The sequence below is a fragment of the Siphateles boraxobius genome, unplaced genomic scaffold (genome assembly GCF_051911475.1).
Source record: "Siphateles boraxobius isolate OS27281-9 unplaced genomic scaffold, OSU_SipBor_1 22, whole genome shotgun sequence".
NCBI classification, from domain to species: domain Eukaryota; kingdom Metazoa; phylum Chordata; class Actinopteri; order Cypriniformes; family Leuciscidae; genus Siphateles; species Siphateles boraxobius.
Window position 1 is genome coordinate 22,459,986 of NW_027508833.1, and position 17,844 is coordinate 22,477,829.

At 36.7% G+C, this 17,844-nt stretch overlaps 1 protein-coding gene across 1 annotated transcript; it reads right to left on the reverse strand.

The window, feature by feature from the left end:
* Positions 1-4,963: 4,963 nt before the first annotated feature.
* On the reverse strand, positions 4,964-17,386 carry gch1 (GTP cyclohydrolase 1). The gene is made up of 6 exons (XM_077239112.1): positions 16,905-17,386; positions 12,626-12,735; positions 10,673-10,728; positions 6,318-6,349; positions 6,077-6,161; positions 4,964-5,994 (listed from the first exon to the last, which is right to left on the reverse strand). The coding sequence occupies exons 1-6, from the start codon at positions 17,248-17,250 to the stop codon at positions 5,868-5,870; spliced, it is 756 nt and encodes a 251-aa protein (XP_077095227.1). The 5' UTR covers positions 17,251-17,386; the 3' UTR covers positions 4,964-5,867.
* Positions 17,387-17,844: the final 458 nt, after the last annotated feature.

Consider the following 17,844-nt stretch of genomic DNA (forward strand, 5'->3'; position numbering starts at 1 on the left):
TTTTTTTTCTTCTTTTTTTTTTACAGTATTGTCTTAATATCAGCCATTAGTTAATCATGCCAGGTATAAAAAGTAGAAAGTTTACAATAAGAAATTAGCTTTTAGTTTTGGACTCTTACAAGTGAAGATCTGATTTTTGGCATGGGAAGGGTCTTTTTTGTTGTTGCTTTAACTGTTGTAATCCAGGACATTAAAGTCCCTTAATGAGGGTGTTCAGTGATTGTTAATGTATATTATTTAGAGTTTTTGCTACAATTACTTTGCTTTTCGTGCCGTTGGTGCTGTGAATCCTTGCTGAAACCGTCAAAAGTGAATTTGCAAAAATGTGCAATAGACTCTCATCAGCAACACTGTGTGAATCAAGGGCAGTGGGGGAAAGAACTGGATTAGTTTCGCCCTCCCGCCAAATCCCCCCAATTCCCACACCACAGGACCGTTCTACCCTGTTGTCCGCGTGTTGCTGGCCTGCAACTTGATGCACCTACCCACACCTCAAGTGTTTTATGCTTTTCGGCTCATCCAAAGAAACAGATCATGACAGTAAACAGACAGTAAAGAGGCACTTTCACATCCATCGAGTGGCGACCGACGCGGTTAGAAAGCTGCCCAAAAGAGAGAATGTTGACTATGCAGTGTTCCAGCTTCAAGAGACTTGGTGCCTCCAAACTAGAGCTTTTAAAGTGCATGAAATGCCTTAAACAAAATGGTAACCAGTGTTTTACAAAGCATGTTAGCAAACCATCATGTGGCATCTTGTGCATCTTGTTTATAGAGGTTCTTTGTGTGTATTAAGCCACTCATCACTGCCATTTGAAAACAATTAGCAGATTCAAATGATTATTTATTCTTTTCTATTATTGATGCAGAGGTTATTGTATTCATTAGATGTATTATTTAAGATACCTTGTGTATTAACTTTTGCTATGGCTGGTAACCATAAGTACATCTCAAATAACAACCTAGTTATTTTTTTGACGTTTTGTTTTCCCAATTTGCGTTCTTTATCTAAAAAAAACATAGGCTACGTGATAGTCAAAAGACATGTCAGGCTTTATTATTATTATTATTATTATTTTAAATATTGCTGGTTTCTTTTCTTTTTCCTTTCTTGTGAGTATCTCTAAATGCTTCTATTTTGCTAACCCATCCCGGATGGTTTATTTTAAGGAAAGTGTTATTGTCACGTTGTAAACGAAGAGCCCGTTTTTCTTTCTTTAAAATGTGGTTACATCTTTTTTTTATATAAGAATCGTTTTTTGTTTTTGGCTGTTTTGCAATTTTTCACCGTTATTCTGTTGCTAATTTTCACCTCGGCTGTGACCGTGTTTAAATGCGTAACGTTAGCGTCATTGCGTAGTTGTTTACGAAGAATGCTGCTCGCTCACGATTGGATAGCGGAGTATGAAGCGAATTCAACTCTAATTTGTTAAAATGTTCATCACGCGACGAGCTGGAAGAAAATTCGTTTCTGCTGTGCGATGATGCATCAGAATTACAGATGCTGTTACGGTGTTAAAACATTTACATACTACCTTGTAGAGATGCGCGGTTGGCGGTTATAGCCGCGGATAAACCGCGGATCGGGCGGTTGACGGTTTCTAGTCTCGCGGCTGTCAGCAGCCTTGTCTTGTATCAGCGGATGGCGGGCGGGAAAATTGGTCAAAAACGTTGGTGCGGATGGATGTACCTTGGTATTACGTTGACGAAGCCTTCATTGTTTGGTTTGGGCGCGTTAGCAAATCAGAGCGTATCTAATGCTGATTTTATTATAATTTTATGTTTTTGTTGCATTTATTCTGAAACAAGAGTTTTTATTTCTTTACTATGCTCTTTTTTCCGTTGTTTATTCTGTTTTCGTTATTTTCAAGAGCCGATGTCCTGTATTGACTGCAGGCTGACGTACATATGCGTATATAAAATATATATTTTAAAAGATTCTTATGTTTATGAAAAGGTAAAACCAAATAAAAAGTGCGAAAAAAAGAACAAAAAATGTAATTTATATTTTAGAGATGCATGCAAGAGGCTGGGAAGTCATATCTAGAATAACAAATGGCAGTGCCTTTTTTTTTTATTATTCAGACATTTACCCCTAAATGTAAATGATTTTATATGGCTCTAAAATATAGAGATAAGCCAGACGCATTGATGGTGGAAACTTCAAATCATACTTCAAGTCCATACGAGCTGATTCTCGTTTCCATGAGGATCAGAAGGAGCGTGCTGGAACTTCATGGGAATCTGTATGCTTTAGGTACTTCAGTGCTGTTATGAAGTTATGAATTATATCTGTTTGTACAACATGCAGATGTGTATATATTTTTGTTTGTACTTGTGCGAGTGTGACACTGTGTATCCAGGTGACGTGAGAAACCGGATTGTCTTGTAATTTTTTGTACATACCCTCTTGGAAAATGTTGCGTCATAACGTGGATGACATCATCGGAAGGTGTTTGTTTCACCACTTACCTGTGAGGCGTCACAGCGCAACACAGACTTTAAACATCTTTACTGAAATTAACGACTTCAGTCAAGAAAAAAAGAGGGATTTCGGTAATATCTTTCCCTCTTTGGTTCGTTGCCTTGTGTTTGTTAATGGGAGACTATCCTGTGTGTGTCCGTGATGTTCTGTCCGCCAACTGAATGTGTATCATTTTGGGTCTGTGACTGTTAAATGCTTGACATTTTTGTAATAACCACAGACGAAAAGTATTAAAGAGTAACTTTTGAAAAGGACTTCACTTGTTTCTCTGATTTCAAACAAACTGTTTTATGTTGTGCTTTGCTTTGAGCTTTGCTCATATTAAGGGCAGCAATAACCACGAGTCTGTGAGGAATTTACTGCCTCCTCGATCTCAACCAATCAGAGAGCTCGAGACGGATTTATATCGCCAAGAGGCGGGGCTTTCTGTGAAAAATACTGAGTCACTCTCAGCTTTTTGAACTTATTTATGATGTGCAAATGAAAGTATCACATAGGTAGGCAGTGCTGGTCATGCAAAATATGTTGAACGATTAGAAAGTGAAATTGGCTGTTTTAATACATAGATGAAATAAAAATCAGTTTGACCATGAAAATCTTAACTGTACAAATCACTTAGTACTGTACTGGGCTTGACTACTTTTAGGGCAGAAGAAAATGGTCATTATTTTCACATCAAAAAGGGGAAATGATGAAAGATAGGATATTATGACTAAAGGGAATGAAGCCTTTTCTACATTCATTTTTTTATTCGCATTTCATTATTATGCAGCCGTCTCACAATAAGCACACTTTTCCCATCCCCAGAGTCTAAATTCATTCAAGGAAAAATAATAATAAATAAATTAAAAATCACACTCAATCTTTATATTTCCAGTCCGTTGCTTTCTAACAACTCCCCACACACAAAAAAACCATCACAAAACAACAAGAACATGCTAACATATTTTACATAAGATTTATTATTTTACGCTGAAAATGATGATGAACATCAATAGTTAAGTATTTGAAAGACTGAGTCTTTCGTTTAAAGAAGGCCACATGAATAACACTAGTTCTCATTTTCGTAATGACTCCACTGATATGAAGTGAACATCTTATAGCGTCTTCAGAAGCATCACGACTCCGAACTTCATCCGAACTCATAAATGCAGAACATCACTCAAAGAAATTGTCATAATAAAAAGTCACAGGCAATACAACAGTGTCAGTAAATCCACAGCATCTGTCGTTTTTGAGGTTAATATCATTCTCTACAATGATACATAGTATATCATTGAAATTCTAACAATAATGCTCAAAACACATTACACATACCCAAGGAAAAGCGAACATCCATCAGAGTAAATGTACAAAATATGTTCTACAAATGTAGAATCTTAAAATATCTTTTAGTTGGTTTCCATCTTTTTTTTAATCATATTTTAATTACAAAGATCACATTTATCAGTACAGGTATGTTCAGTATTTTCCATGAATCCCACAATGTGCAAGATCAGATACTATGTTGACCTCCACTGGACCTTTCACCTTTGGTCTCCCCCCCCCCCCCCCCCCCCCCTCCCCCCAAGAAATAAAAAACAACCTGTTTACACAAGAGTGTAAACAACATCTATGGCCATACAGACAGGATATTCAAAAGGCTGGACCTGGTTATCACTTCAACACGTAATATCCAACACATCAGACTCAACAGTTGATTTGAAACAGAAAAATAATAGTGTTGCACGAAACCTGTAAATACTAGCAATAATAAACACTTAAAAGGATAGTTCACCCAAAAATGAAACTTCTGTCATCATTCAATCATCAGTTTTAAACCAGGGCTGCACGATATAGCGTTTTAGCATGGATATCGTGACGTGCCTATCCGCAATAGTCACATCACAGGATGTGCGATGTGAAGTGTATGGTCGTAGTTGATTCGAGAGATTTCTGTCCCTCCATTGACGGTCCACACAACAACCACAACTCAATTCATATGGATTAGTTTTACGATCTCTTTATGAACTTTTTAAAGCGTCGAAGTGGTAGTTGCGTAGCTGTTAATGGAGGGACAGAAATCTCTCAGATTTCATTTAAAATATCTTCATTTGTGTTCCGAAGATGAACGAAAGCCGTACAATTTTTATAGTGACATGAGGGTGAGTAAATTACAACTGACAAGTTGTATTTATATGCATTTATGTGTTTTGGTATACTGTTATAAAGATCTCACTGATTTACATTACAACCTTTCAGAATTTTATCGTATTTTTGGCCATATAAAAATCTGAAACTGCACCAAATTGCAAACTTTTGCTCATTTTTGACTAAAATGTAGGGTTTTTTTCCTCTTTGAGTCTGAGTTTCATATTCTTACTACATCATACTATTGTATATGAACCCTATTAATATCAAATAGGATGCTCAACGTATACAAACTTATGTATTTTTTTTAGATTTCTTTTAGATTTTGTCTAAAAAACGGTTCATTTAAAAAAAAAATGTGTTTAGTACTATTTTTGAACCATTATTTCAAATCTCAGGCTTTAAGACAAAATGAGGTTGAGTAAAAGAGGATAGAAGTTTTATTTTTGGGCCAACTATCCCTTTAAGAACAGAAGATTTGTTTTCTTGGGGTTTGGGCACAAATATTGACTGATGATGAACAGGACACATTATATTAAATATTACATTATAAGACAGCGTAGACATAATACACTTTCAGCACATAGTAAAACAACAATAAAACCAGTCAGGGATTATTCATTTAAAAAAAGTGGTGCTATTGTAATACTGTTTTTTGAGACATGTACCATTATAATACCATAATAATCTTTACCTTGTGTAATCAAGTACCTAGAAAATATCGAAGAATATGAATTTTGATAATAATTTAGTACCATGGTGATTTTCATTAACATTCCTGTCCCACGGTACCTCAACAGTACTTTTTATATCAGTAAAATTGAGTATTCAGAATGACACGTACGTCTCTGTTCAAAAGTGTGAAAATAAAACTGCTTTGTTGTGTATGTCTGGCAACTCAATTGCGTTTAATAGAGCGCAAAAGTGACCCAACCGGAAAGAGATGTAAACAAATTTTGGGGGGTTCGGTGCTTGTTAGTTTAGAGAGGTTAAATTGTGCTAATCTATAACGTCCTTCAAAACACAATGCTTCCATGTAACAGCAACAGCCACAGTCAACAGAGGCTCACGCAGCTCGACTGACTAAACCTGCACAAAACCTTAATCAATGAAACACACACACACACACAGAGGCGATAGAGAAGAGATGGTGATACCGAGGCGGGTGAACAGAAGCAGGTCCTCGTCCGGAGGCAGGACCAGAGAGGAGGCGTTTGAGAAGAGGGCTGGTCTGAGAGTTTTGGCAGTGGAGAGATCAGCTCCGGATCAGGGTCAGGAACTCGTCCCGTGTCTTGGGGTCCTCGCGGAAAACGCCCAGCATGGTGCTGGTCACAGTCTTGCTGTTCATCTTCTGGACGCCTCGCATAACCATGCACATGTGACTGGAGAACAGAAAGAAGAGAAAATTAATCTTGAGTTCTAGTCGGACATAGCAGTGTAAAATAAAGTTGAATTTCCACATACGTGGCTTCAACAACCACTCCGACACCAGCAGGCTGTAAAGCTTCAGTGATGGCGACCGCAATCTGTTTAGTTAGACGCTCTTGAACTGAAATAAGAGAAGCCGACAGATCAGAACTATTGAGAATATGTCAATGTGAAGTTTTACAGCTATTAGTGAAACAAACAAGGATTTCGAAGATGTATTAATAATATTCCATGCTAGAATTGTTTGTTTGGGGGGGGGGGGGGGGGGGAGTATTACCTTGCAATCTCCTGCTGTATATCTCAACAATCCTGGTGAAAAACAAAAAGCATAAACATAGTTAGTAATTAAAACACAATATACCTCCATTGAATGTAATAGTGGTTTGATTACATGAACTTTATTGCTCAGAGATTTCAGTTGTTATGGTAATGTTATAAAAGCTGGACAGTAACAAAGTACATTTACTTGAGTACTGTATCTTTTTGAGTATCTGTACTTGTATTATTTTTTTTGGAAACTTCAGTACATTTGATAGACAAATATCCTACTTTTTACTCCACAAAAATTCTGTCAAGGTCCTTGAGTAGAAAGTATTAACGTCAGTCAGGGGATGATTTTGGTTGCAGGGGTTGCATTTTGGGCGGAAATTAAAGTCGGGTTGACGTCAGAAGCCGACTGATCTTGGTACTACAATACAACGTCTGTCCAACGTTGGAGATTAATGTCAATCTGATGTTGGTTTTTGACATCAAACTGATTTTCATTTTCAAAAAACTTTAAACAGGGCACTATTTGAGGGAACAGCCATTTGGGTGTCCATTGTGGTGGACGTTATTGAGTGCACTTATTCAATCTCACATTCAATCCCACTACTGGAACTGTGTTCTAGAAATAAATTTGATATTGATATGAGGGAAGGTAGGCAGGCATAGATTCAGATGCGTAAGGTTCTCGGAGTATTGCATACAACAATAATAAACCAATCCATTGACATTTACTTTTTACTTTTGATACTTAAGTACTTTTGAAAACAAGTACTTCTGTACTTTTACTTAAGTAAAAATCGGTCTTTACAACATTTCCTAGTAACGGAGTAATATTCGACCAATAGTATCTGTACTTTCACTCAAGTAAGGAAGTTGTGTACTTTGTTCACCAACCTGGGATAGGTGTACTTTTTAGAAAAAAAAGTGTATGTTTTTATTCAAACACAATGTAAACTAACGATGAACACTGAATTTAGACACTTAAGTAAGTTAATTGAAGTTCTTAATTAAAACATATTTGTATTAATATAAATGTTCATAATTGTAATATGAAATATTGAATATTTGAAAATTACATTTTCCACAAAAATAAGCAGCACAACTGTTTTCAACATTGATAATAATAATACATGTTTCTAAAGCAGCCAATCAGGATATTAGAATAATATCTCAAGGATCATGTGACACTGTAGACTCGAGTAATGATGCTGATTACATTTTAAAATAGAAAATAATTGAAATAATAGAATAAAATTAAAATAATAATAGAAAAATAATTGTTAAATAATATTGTAAATATTTCACTGTTTTCTTTTGTTGTTGTTTTTAAAAAAAATGCAGCTTTGGTGAGCATAAGATACTTCTTTCAAAAACTATTAAAAAACCAGCAACACCAAACACATCCAATTTTTTAATATATTTAAATATAACTATTTGATACTAATAAGTAGAACAAACACAATAAAAAAAAAATTCCAGCTGGCACATAATATCAAATATAACTTGATATCAAAATCTCTGTTTCATGTTTGACCAGCAGTAATCCATTAAACTACAAGGCAAATGTAAAAGTCTACAAGCCACAGCCATAAAAATGAAACAATAACCACTTTTATAAATCAGAAATGCAATTGTGTGTGTGCATGTGTGATAAAGTGTGTGTGTGTGGAGCTGGTAAGAGTTATATGATTGCTGTTGTCATGTCTTCATTAGTGGAGTGTAGTATTACGATTGGTACATCGTGAGATGGATAAGCCACAGGTATTGGGGTCAAATTGGATCAAGCTTCTCTTTGTCACTCACACATTGTGTCTAATCCTCTTACAGACACTTACACTCTCACTGCTTTAAACACACACACACACACACACACACACACACACACACACACACACACACACACGTGCGCACACACACACACACACACACACACACGTGCGCACACACACACACACACACACGTGCATCTTGATTTCACAGAAGAACATTCCTGAGGCGAAAAGAGCCATTAATCTCTTTCACTCGAGCGGATGCTGCTGATTTCACTGAAAAAAAACTGCATTGTGCCCGGATAAATTTGCATACTCCTGAAGGGATCCATTAAGATTCAATACTGCACCAGAAAAACATAAATTCACCTACAATGGGCCCAAAATAATTTGAACACTTAAAGGGATAGTTCATCCAAAAATTTAAATTCTGTCAGTAATATTACCCTTGCTACTTACTTGCTAATTACTGTTCATCTTCGGAACACGAATTATGATATTTTTGATGAAATCTGAGAGCTGGATCACTCCTCCATAGTCCATAGGCTTCTTCAGGGATTGAAACTTGCCAGCCCCGAAAGGTTATTAAAGACATCGTTAAAATAGTCCAAGTGACTACAGTGGCTCAATCTTAAGTTTATCAAGCGACGAGAATATTTTTTGTGTGCAAAAAAAAAAAAAGAGACTTTATTTCAACTATTCATTTCATCTCTGTGGGCCTCCAGTCAGTTCACTTAGTGTAATAGCTCTCGTCGCTTGATAAACTTAAGATTGAGCCACTGTAGTCACTTGGACTATTTTAACGATGTCTTTAATAACTTTTCGGGGCTGGCAAGTTTTAATCCCTGAAGAAGCCTATGGAGGAGTGATCCAGATCTCAGATTTCATCAAAAATATCTTAATTTGTGTTCCGAAGATGAACGAAGGTCTTACGGGGTTGTAACAACATGAGGATGAGTAATTACTGACAGAATTTTCATTTTTGGGTGAACTATCCCTTTAAGCCATACATTATGTGTAAATGTCACTTCATAATATAACTAAACGTAAAATATATTTTAAAGAAGGATAGCAAGTTTCAAATAAATATATATACACACACAAATACATATATGTGATGTGGGGAGATGGTTTGGCTTGGGGGTGCTGAAAGGGGGGAGGTGGGATTGGGAGAAAAGTATATAGCAATAGTATATAAAGATGTAATTAAACTTGTCAATGCCACGAAGTATAACAATCAATCCCTGAGAATAGGTTACTGAGCTATTTTTGCAGGCAATGAACGAGCCTCCTACACTTATGCCTACCTCCAGAGAGGAGTGCAGCAGAAACCCGCCAGTAGGTGGCGGCAAATGAGTCTTAATGAGTCACTGAATCATTCATTCCAATCAATTCAATCTGGGGCATTTTTGTTCATTTTGAAGGCATTTTTGCCACAAGGTCCAGTTAATTTCACTCTGATTTACGTCAATCAAGATCCATGAGGAATGAAATAATAGACTATTCCCATTTTGAGAGGGTAAACTATGTAAGATTAAAAGAGTTTAATTGCGTTTGTAAACCTGTGGAAACAGTATATATATTGTATATACATACTACTGTTCAAAAGTTAGGGGTCAGTAAGATATATATATATTTTTTAAATTTAAAAAGTCTCTTACGCTCACCAAGGTGAAATTTTTTTTATATTTAAATAAAAAATAATCATTTCTTTTAAAAAATCTTCCTGACCCAACATACAAATGTTAGTTTTTGAACAAAACTTTATTGTTCAAAAAAATAAGGGCAAAAATGATTTATTATTTATAATACTTTCTGGTTGTCAAACATTAGTAGAACATATCCCGAGTTAATGTAATAACCTACACTTGTGGTTAGTCTGCTAGGACTGTATTTTGTTATCTAATGCAATGACTGGTGGAAGATGGAAGAGGCTTAAGAGTCCAAGAGTCTTAAGACTTTTTAAGTCCACTGTTTGAGAAAACATAAAATTGAAGATGTAAACGAGCAAAACATTTTAAAAAATCATTAAAGTAGACATGAAACAGAAGTTATGTAAACTGTTTCTCGAATAAGAAAAAATGTAGGGCGTGCCTTGATTTTGTTCACTGGGAATTAATTGGATGGTTGTGATTTGCTATTGCTGTGATGTCATGTGAGTGACAGGTTGTCCCGCCTTCATGCCAGTGAACAGATGTCGAGAGGAAGTTATTTTGATTGAAGATTATAAGGGCACTTGAATTTATAAAAATACTAATATACACAGATAAAACATTTGTAATAAACACTGCAACGTTCCATAAAAAAACAAGAATTGTCAATTTGGATTTCATGGCGACTCTAAAACAGGTTTTACATTCATTTTGTGTGAGAAACCTGGGGCCAGTTGCATAAACAGACCCGCTAACTCAGTCTCAAGAACTAGTCTGACCAACTAGCAAATAGTTTGGGCTAATCAGTCTTAGTTTTCGGATTCAAATTAGACCAATCTACCTTTTCAAGTAACTGACCAGTCTTTGAAAAAAAAAATCTTATGGCTAATTTAAGACTAGTCTAAGCAGTTTATGCAACCAGCCACTGGGAGTATTTGACCTACCGTGCTAATTTACTCAGACCAAGAACCCTCTTGTTTGGGAGGTAACCAATATGCACCTGTGAAAAACACAACACGTTAACTGATAACAGAAAGATATAACTGCAAAATATGGGAGTTATATACACAATTCTTCCAGAACATTTTTTTTCACATGATTACCTGTTGCAAAACAGTATATTGGCACTAGCAAACTACAAGTCACAGAATCAAACGATAAGTAAAACCTACAGACAGTAAAACAGTGGCTGGAGAGAGCCGTATCTGTGCATGTGCAAACCCCCCCCCCCCCCCACCACCTCCCACCTAACCTCCTCTCTGCCGTATCGAACTCAAATGTCACCAACAATTTGATGAAACGGCCCAGAGAAAGGGCAGCATCAACAGACATGCAAGAATTTTCTCTTTTTTTCTCTTCTGATGTGATAATCCTGCGCGTCACTGAAACCTCTTGGCCTTCGCTCAGGGCCGGCAAACTCCTCTCGACATCCTCTAAAATGCATCAATCGAACTTTACCAACAACCACAGAGCACCTGGGAAATGAGCACATCGCGCTTTTTGTGGCCAAATCCACTTTAGACCAACAGGTAAGACGTGGCGGCTGTACGGTAGATATGTTTCGAGTGCAAGAGAGCGCACTTGATCGGCTCGGTGTTCGTGATGGACATTAAGAGTGTTGTGAGGACAATCATGGAGATGGAGGACGCTGAAGCGCAAGCAAGAGGGCCAAAAATGAAAGAGAACGTGCGCACGCCTCTTTGAACGAAATTGGTGAGTCATTATCTTGTTGCAGATGCGGAGAGAGAGGCGAGGTAAATAGATGAGAAGGAATAGGGAGCTATCAGCGGGGGATGCAGCGGAAACCACGGCCCTACAACAGCATCTGACAAACAAAATTGCAAGTGGTGGGAAAAAAAAGCGTTCAGTGCGCTTGATCAATGGCTCAGTCTATCATCAGTAGCCATTTGTGGCGTGACAGGATCGACGGCGTCTCTTTTGTCTTAAATGGCAGACACCTGCGGTGCTGTGAGCTGGAGGGTGGAACTAAATGTCAAACCTGGAGGATAAAAAGTGGCCATTGTTTTTCAGTGGAACTCAGATCTGATATTTCAGCTTGTTCTCTTTACCTGCTTCCAGATTTAATTATTGCTAATTAACTTGGTTATTGGCAGATTACTCATCAAGGTTTTTTCAGGTGCATCAAAAAGACAAAAAACTGTTTCTGCCTTCAAGTGGGTGAATCACTCTCTCAAAAAAAGTCCAGGTCATAATTCACCCCACAATCACACACACAAAAAATTTGCATAAAAAAATAAAGCCATTTTTAATGCATTTCCTGTCATGATAATTAAGTATAACCAAATTCATTGCAATGCATAGTTTAATAACAGTGTATCACAATATACTTAACAATTTTAATAATATATTCGTATTGATTTCACATTACAGTAATGAGTGCTATTTTTTTTACTTACAATAAGCTTTATGAAAAAAATGTCATAATGCAAAAAATCTATAGTTCCAAATATATAGGCTTAATTTATTTGCCAAAATATAATTTCTTAATAATAACTTATATAATTCTATCATTTCTATATTTTATTCTTTTGATTATGGGGTGGAATAGGACCTGGATATTGAATAAATAATTGAAAATAAATAACAAAAGCAAACAAAGTAATAATAATAAATAAATAAAATGGAAATTATTTTTTCACAATATATTACATTTTAAAAATTAAACATTTTACTTTAAAATAACTGAACTAACCCTTTAATAAGTTGATCATAAAATAACCTATCCTAAAAGCCTTATAGGATAGAGGTGTGACAAATACATTTTTAAAACTACATATTTAATGCAAAAAAAATGTGTCTCACAAATATGGTCATAAAAACTGCCCTGCAAGGGTGACATATGCTAATGAAGGTAAAAGGGAAATTATTAGTCTTACCCGGCCAAAAATGGGAACTAAATGGTGTTCACACATGGAAAACATGTCGATATCCTTCACGATCACCATCTCGTCGTGGTCTTCATCAAAGATTGCGTCATTCAGGACATCTACAAGAAAGTACAACAGCAAATCAAGATGAGGTGCGTGATATGACATCATGAAATCATTATATTTCACCCCGTGCGCTCTTCCTGTTGCGGCCCTGTGTCATATCTCTTAGCTTCAATCATTGTTCAAACATATCCCATTTTATCTATTGAGAATGCACTGTCCTTTCTTGTGGGGCTTTTTAATTTCCTGGCTGTCTATCTCGGGGAAGGTTTCCGTGGAAACATGGCAAACTGATGGCGAAGCTTCGGGGTTTTTTTGAGATGTGACACATATATTTTGTTCCCCTTTTTGTGCAGTCACTATATGATTGAAAAAGGCAGAAAGCAATGTGATATTCTGATCACGAGATGTGACTAAGTTACTTTAAATTTTAGCTCCTGGGAATTATTTCACAGATTTCCCAAAATGAGCAATAATAATAATAGTTATGCAAACCACCACTGACAAACTGATAGTATGCATCATAAAAGGGGTTGAACAAGTTATTTCCATGTTGTTTCATGTTTCCCAGAACTTTTGTTAATATTTAAACTGATCCTGGCCACCATTAACAGCCAGCTTTACAGAAACCGAGCATATACGCTTGTGTAAACGTACTGATCTGAGCATCTCTGTTGAATTTAACCTGAGGGCAGCAGCTGTTATGAGAAGAAACTGTCATCAGGCTCATCCTAAACAAACAGCCGCTTTCAAATGCACAGGCGCAACACACGAAAAGCTCTCACGTATGACGGTGGTGGCACCGAAAAAAAGAACAGGAAATCAAATCAGCATCTCCTCGAAGTCATCTTTCAGCCTCGCTGCCGCCGTCACACACACTCAATTAAACACAAACTGGCTTACACAATAAGCAAACATACACTTGAAATACAATAAGTAACCATAGAAACCCAGTGAAGTTGTGAAGATGTCAACAAGCAGAGCTCTGGTTATGGGTAATGTTACTGCTGTTGTGGGCTTGGCTTGATCTCCATCTCTTAAATAAGAGACAGGCATCCGTCCAGCCAGTGGGGGCAGGGGACAACGCAGCATAATGATGGGTAATGCAGGAAAGAAACCGTACTGATATGCATAACCGCTGTAAATGGAGCAATATCACTCGTCTCTATGACCTTTAATGGTTTTATGGGACATGAGACCATGACAAAACCATAAACTGTAAGGAAACAATGACATAATGCATAATAATTCCTTCATTTCACTATCTTTCCTTCCTTTTGTCTGTGACTCATGAGTAGCATTACGACAGATATGTTTTATTGTAGGGCTGGAATGACGTGTCAACGTAACCGATTACTTTGATTAACTAAATTTGTCAATTTGAGTGGAATGCGTCGATTCTTCACGATGGCGGCCCCAATGATGGCGGCTCCCGGGCATTCTGAAAATCAGCCGTTATTATAAAAATATCGAGCCAGATCTGAAGTGTGGAACTTTTTTTAACAGCGATCGAATAAAATGGTGCTCTGCACGCTCTGTTAAATTGAAATGGCCAACCACAGACGCACAACTTCTATGTAAGAGCATCTGAAAAGAAAACACCCCAGGGCTCTTCTACCTCAAAACGATGAGACGGCAGCGTAAGTATTTGGACTAGTTTTACACAACACTAGAATATGGTTGTCAGTCCTATATTTTGTGCTTAATGCGGCGTATTCAGTTTTATACGAGCTGCCGTGGGGGCGAGACGCGATTAATCGAAAAAATTATCTTTTAGGTCCACCCCTATTTTATTGGCATCTCATATGTAAGTTGCAAAATGGTGCTCAAAACAGATACAACTATTAATTTCCATCATCAAAATGTTTATTGATGTTCATAGTAGGCTCAAATGTAGCCTACAATCTTGTAATCGTTAAATTATTCGATTAATCAGGAAAAATAATCGATAGACTAATAAATAGGAAAAATAATGGTTAGTTCCAGCTTATTTTATTGCCATCTGATATAAATTTAAGAAGCAAAATGGTATTCAAAACGGATTCAACTATTCATTTTCATCATAAAAATGTTTATAGATAGTTTATTATTATTTATTATTATTATAAAAATCATTATTACATCTTATTAAAATGTTTAAGTAAAAATATGTAAACATTGCTGTTTGTTTTTTATATTTATATATATTTGTGTATAAATTATTATATTATTATATAAATTATTTTTTCCTTGTGTTAATTTAATGTAAAAAGTTATTTTACACTAGATTTATTTGTATTTTACTGCTTCCATTAAACATTTTGAATCTATTAGTCTACAATCTCTGGTTGGTCGAAATGATTGAAATTTTTTTTTTATGGATGTACCGTTATAAAATTTTGCCCGATAACTAATTCTTTATATTTGAAAGCCGATAACCGATATATTGGCAGATAAATCTAAATCAATATTTTTTATATCATTTTTAAAAGCCTGATTACAAAAACAAAAGTCTCACCATTAAAAACCATGTCCCAAGCAGAAAAATTATAATGATAACATTATAAAGATAACATTAAAAATTAACATATATATATATTTGCTGATACCGATATGGTGGCCGAAATATAGCGCATCCCTAATTTTCCTTAAAAACATTCAAGCACCAACAGTTTCCTTTTCTCAGATCATTAACTCATGAGTCACCCGCCACCACCACCCATAAAAACATGAAAATGCAACACAACCTCACACAAACCCGCTGAGCTCGCTAGTTTTCTGCCTCAAAGCTGTCCCAAAACTGCAAATGACTTTCTGTTGGAGATAAACAAAAATACAAAAAATACTCCAGAACAATTCAAGAAGCTGTATGGGGTGGTGCAAACTTTAGCCAATCCTCTAGAAATTTCTTATCAAATGCACAATTCACCGTGACATTGCATGTTCTACCATCTTTGAACTGTGTACCATGTTCAAGCAATGCATATCTAAGTGTTTTGAGGTCATTGAGGGCAGTCTGCTTTAACGAGGAGTTTTTTGGGGGTGAAAAAGCAACATTAATATATTCCATATGCATGGGCCCTAAAAATGCTACACAAACCAGGTCCAGATGTGCTGTTTTCTATGTGGGGATGTTATTGGTGTTGTGGCGGTGGGCAGCACCCTGGCTCAACCACTTAGACAACAGCCTGAGAGTGACCAATAATTACGCAAAATAAACCTTTGCTTTTAGCTGTTACTGTTACCTGTTGAGCCAGTTATTCATACTGATGGCACATGGAAGTATTTGAGGAAATACTTTTAACCAGAAATGCTTGACACTGCTTGAGTCTGTAAAAGATGAATGGTCAGTGGGCTATAAAACTCTCTGCATCATAATTAGGTCAAAGCAACTCATTAAAAAAACTATTTTAGGAGGTTGATTTCGTATGAATTTGTAAAAACATAAGCATGAAGGTCCACCAGAAACCTAACCGTCAGTGAAATGTACGAAAGGAGTTTGTACATAGCCACCAATTGCAAAAGATGATAAAAACTGCCATGAAATTGTGTTGAAAATACATATGTCATTGTGAAAATACATGACATGATTTTGTACTGGCTGATGTTTTCCATTAAATGAGTATGTCTCAAAAAGTACTCAAACTCACCATAAAAGTGGTCCATATGACTTGTGCATTATGTCATATGATCGTTTTAAATGAGTAACAGACCCAATTTTAAATTAAATTTTGACTGAAAATCTTCAAATTATATTTAAGTTATCCACTAACATTCTTAACCTCCAGTGTGATGTTAATCATGACCAGATCCACATTGAGTCAGTTCAGACCATTTTCTTAAACTAAATCAACTGATAAATTAAAACAAATCTGACTAAATGAACTTGGCTACTTGTAAACATTTGAAGAAACAACTTTTAAACCCCTGTTGTCCCGATTGTCGCGCGCTCTGTCTAGTTGGTTTGAATCCAAGAACGCATCTGTGAACGTTAGTGTAATAAAAAAAGTAGCCTAATGTAAAACAGAATGTTAACTTATATGTTATATCTATACTTATAAGTTTTATCATGTTTATTTCTCTTCGAGAGTAAAATAAAAACCCCTGACACTTCAGAATATTTCAACTTGAGGGCAAAAAACGGAATTGTGCTTGAAAACAAATGTAAACCACAAAAAGTGAAGGCTACACACATAAAGAGAAAACAAACATTGTTTTTCAACTGTCAGTCATTTTCGCAACTTACCAATGATTTTTTCCTGATAGCCCTTGGTGAAGAACTGCATGGCTGTGGCGGCTCTCCACGGAGTTTTGAGCAGCCCCTGTCGCTGCGGGTCTTCGCCGAGACCCCTGAGGATGGTGGTGTAAGCCGCGGCGATGCTCGGCAGGCTCATTTCGTTGTCTTCCAGACTGCGAGTGCGCTCTTCCCGCCAGCTCTCCATCACGCTGGGGGACGGCACGGTGCTCGGGTCCCCGGCGGCTCCACCGGCGCTCCATCCGGGCATCTTCACCCGGCTGTCAAAGTGTCCATTGATCGCGGCATCCGTTTCATTTTCACTTTGATTAATTTGTTTCTGTTTGGGGCGCTCCATGATTACCTGAAAGTGAAAGCTTGGGTTCCTCAAAGTCTGTTTTAATGCTACTCTGTTTTGTTTTTTAAACACTGTTTAAGGTGTAACGGAAAAGACTTGAGTGAAGTTCAACGGTTATTATACTCTTGTCAAACTCAGTGCTCTTGCAGAGGTAGCCTGGGGGTTTTATCAACATGAGCTAATCCGTACGCGTTCCTATTGGTCCACAGGAAATACTGCGTCACGGAGCCTGATTCCCATTGACCGAGAGGCGTGCTTGCGTCAGGCCACCTGTATCTAGTAAGAGGATGAGATCTCTTCTACACATTAAAGTGATGTCTTGGGGCAGATCAAACCACCTAAGGGGATTGACTAGACCTTTAAGTGAGGTTGTTCTTATGATTAAAAATAAAATCGGTGTTTTTAAAGTGAAATGCATTAGGCAACCAAGAGGTTGTACTGCTGGTAACATGTCAGTTCAGATCAGTATCATTTCATGTCAGTCTGGTTGCAAAAGCAAAGTTCAGTGACCTCAAAGGAACATCAGAAAACCATTCATTTCACATTTAAAGAATGCCCGTCATTACATCACTGGTGTGCAACAAGCATTATGTA

Excerpts from the sequence above, each read along its gene's own strand:
- gch1 (XM_077239112.1), bottom strand. The coding sequence starts at position 17,250 with ATGGAGCGCCCCAAACAGAAACAAATTAATCAAAGTGAAAATGAAACG. Across the intron at positions 12,736-16,904 it reads CTATCAGGAAAAAATCATTG|ATGTCCTGAATGACGCAATC; the intron begins GTAAGTTGCGAA and ends ACTTTCTTGTAG. Across the intron at positions 5,995-6,076 it reads GGAGTGGTTGTTGAAGCCAC|TCACATGTGCATGGTTATGC; the intron begins GTATGTGGAAAT and ends TCTGTTCTCCAG.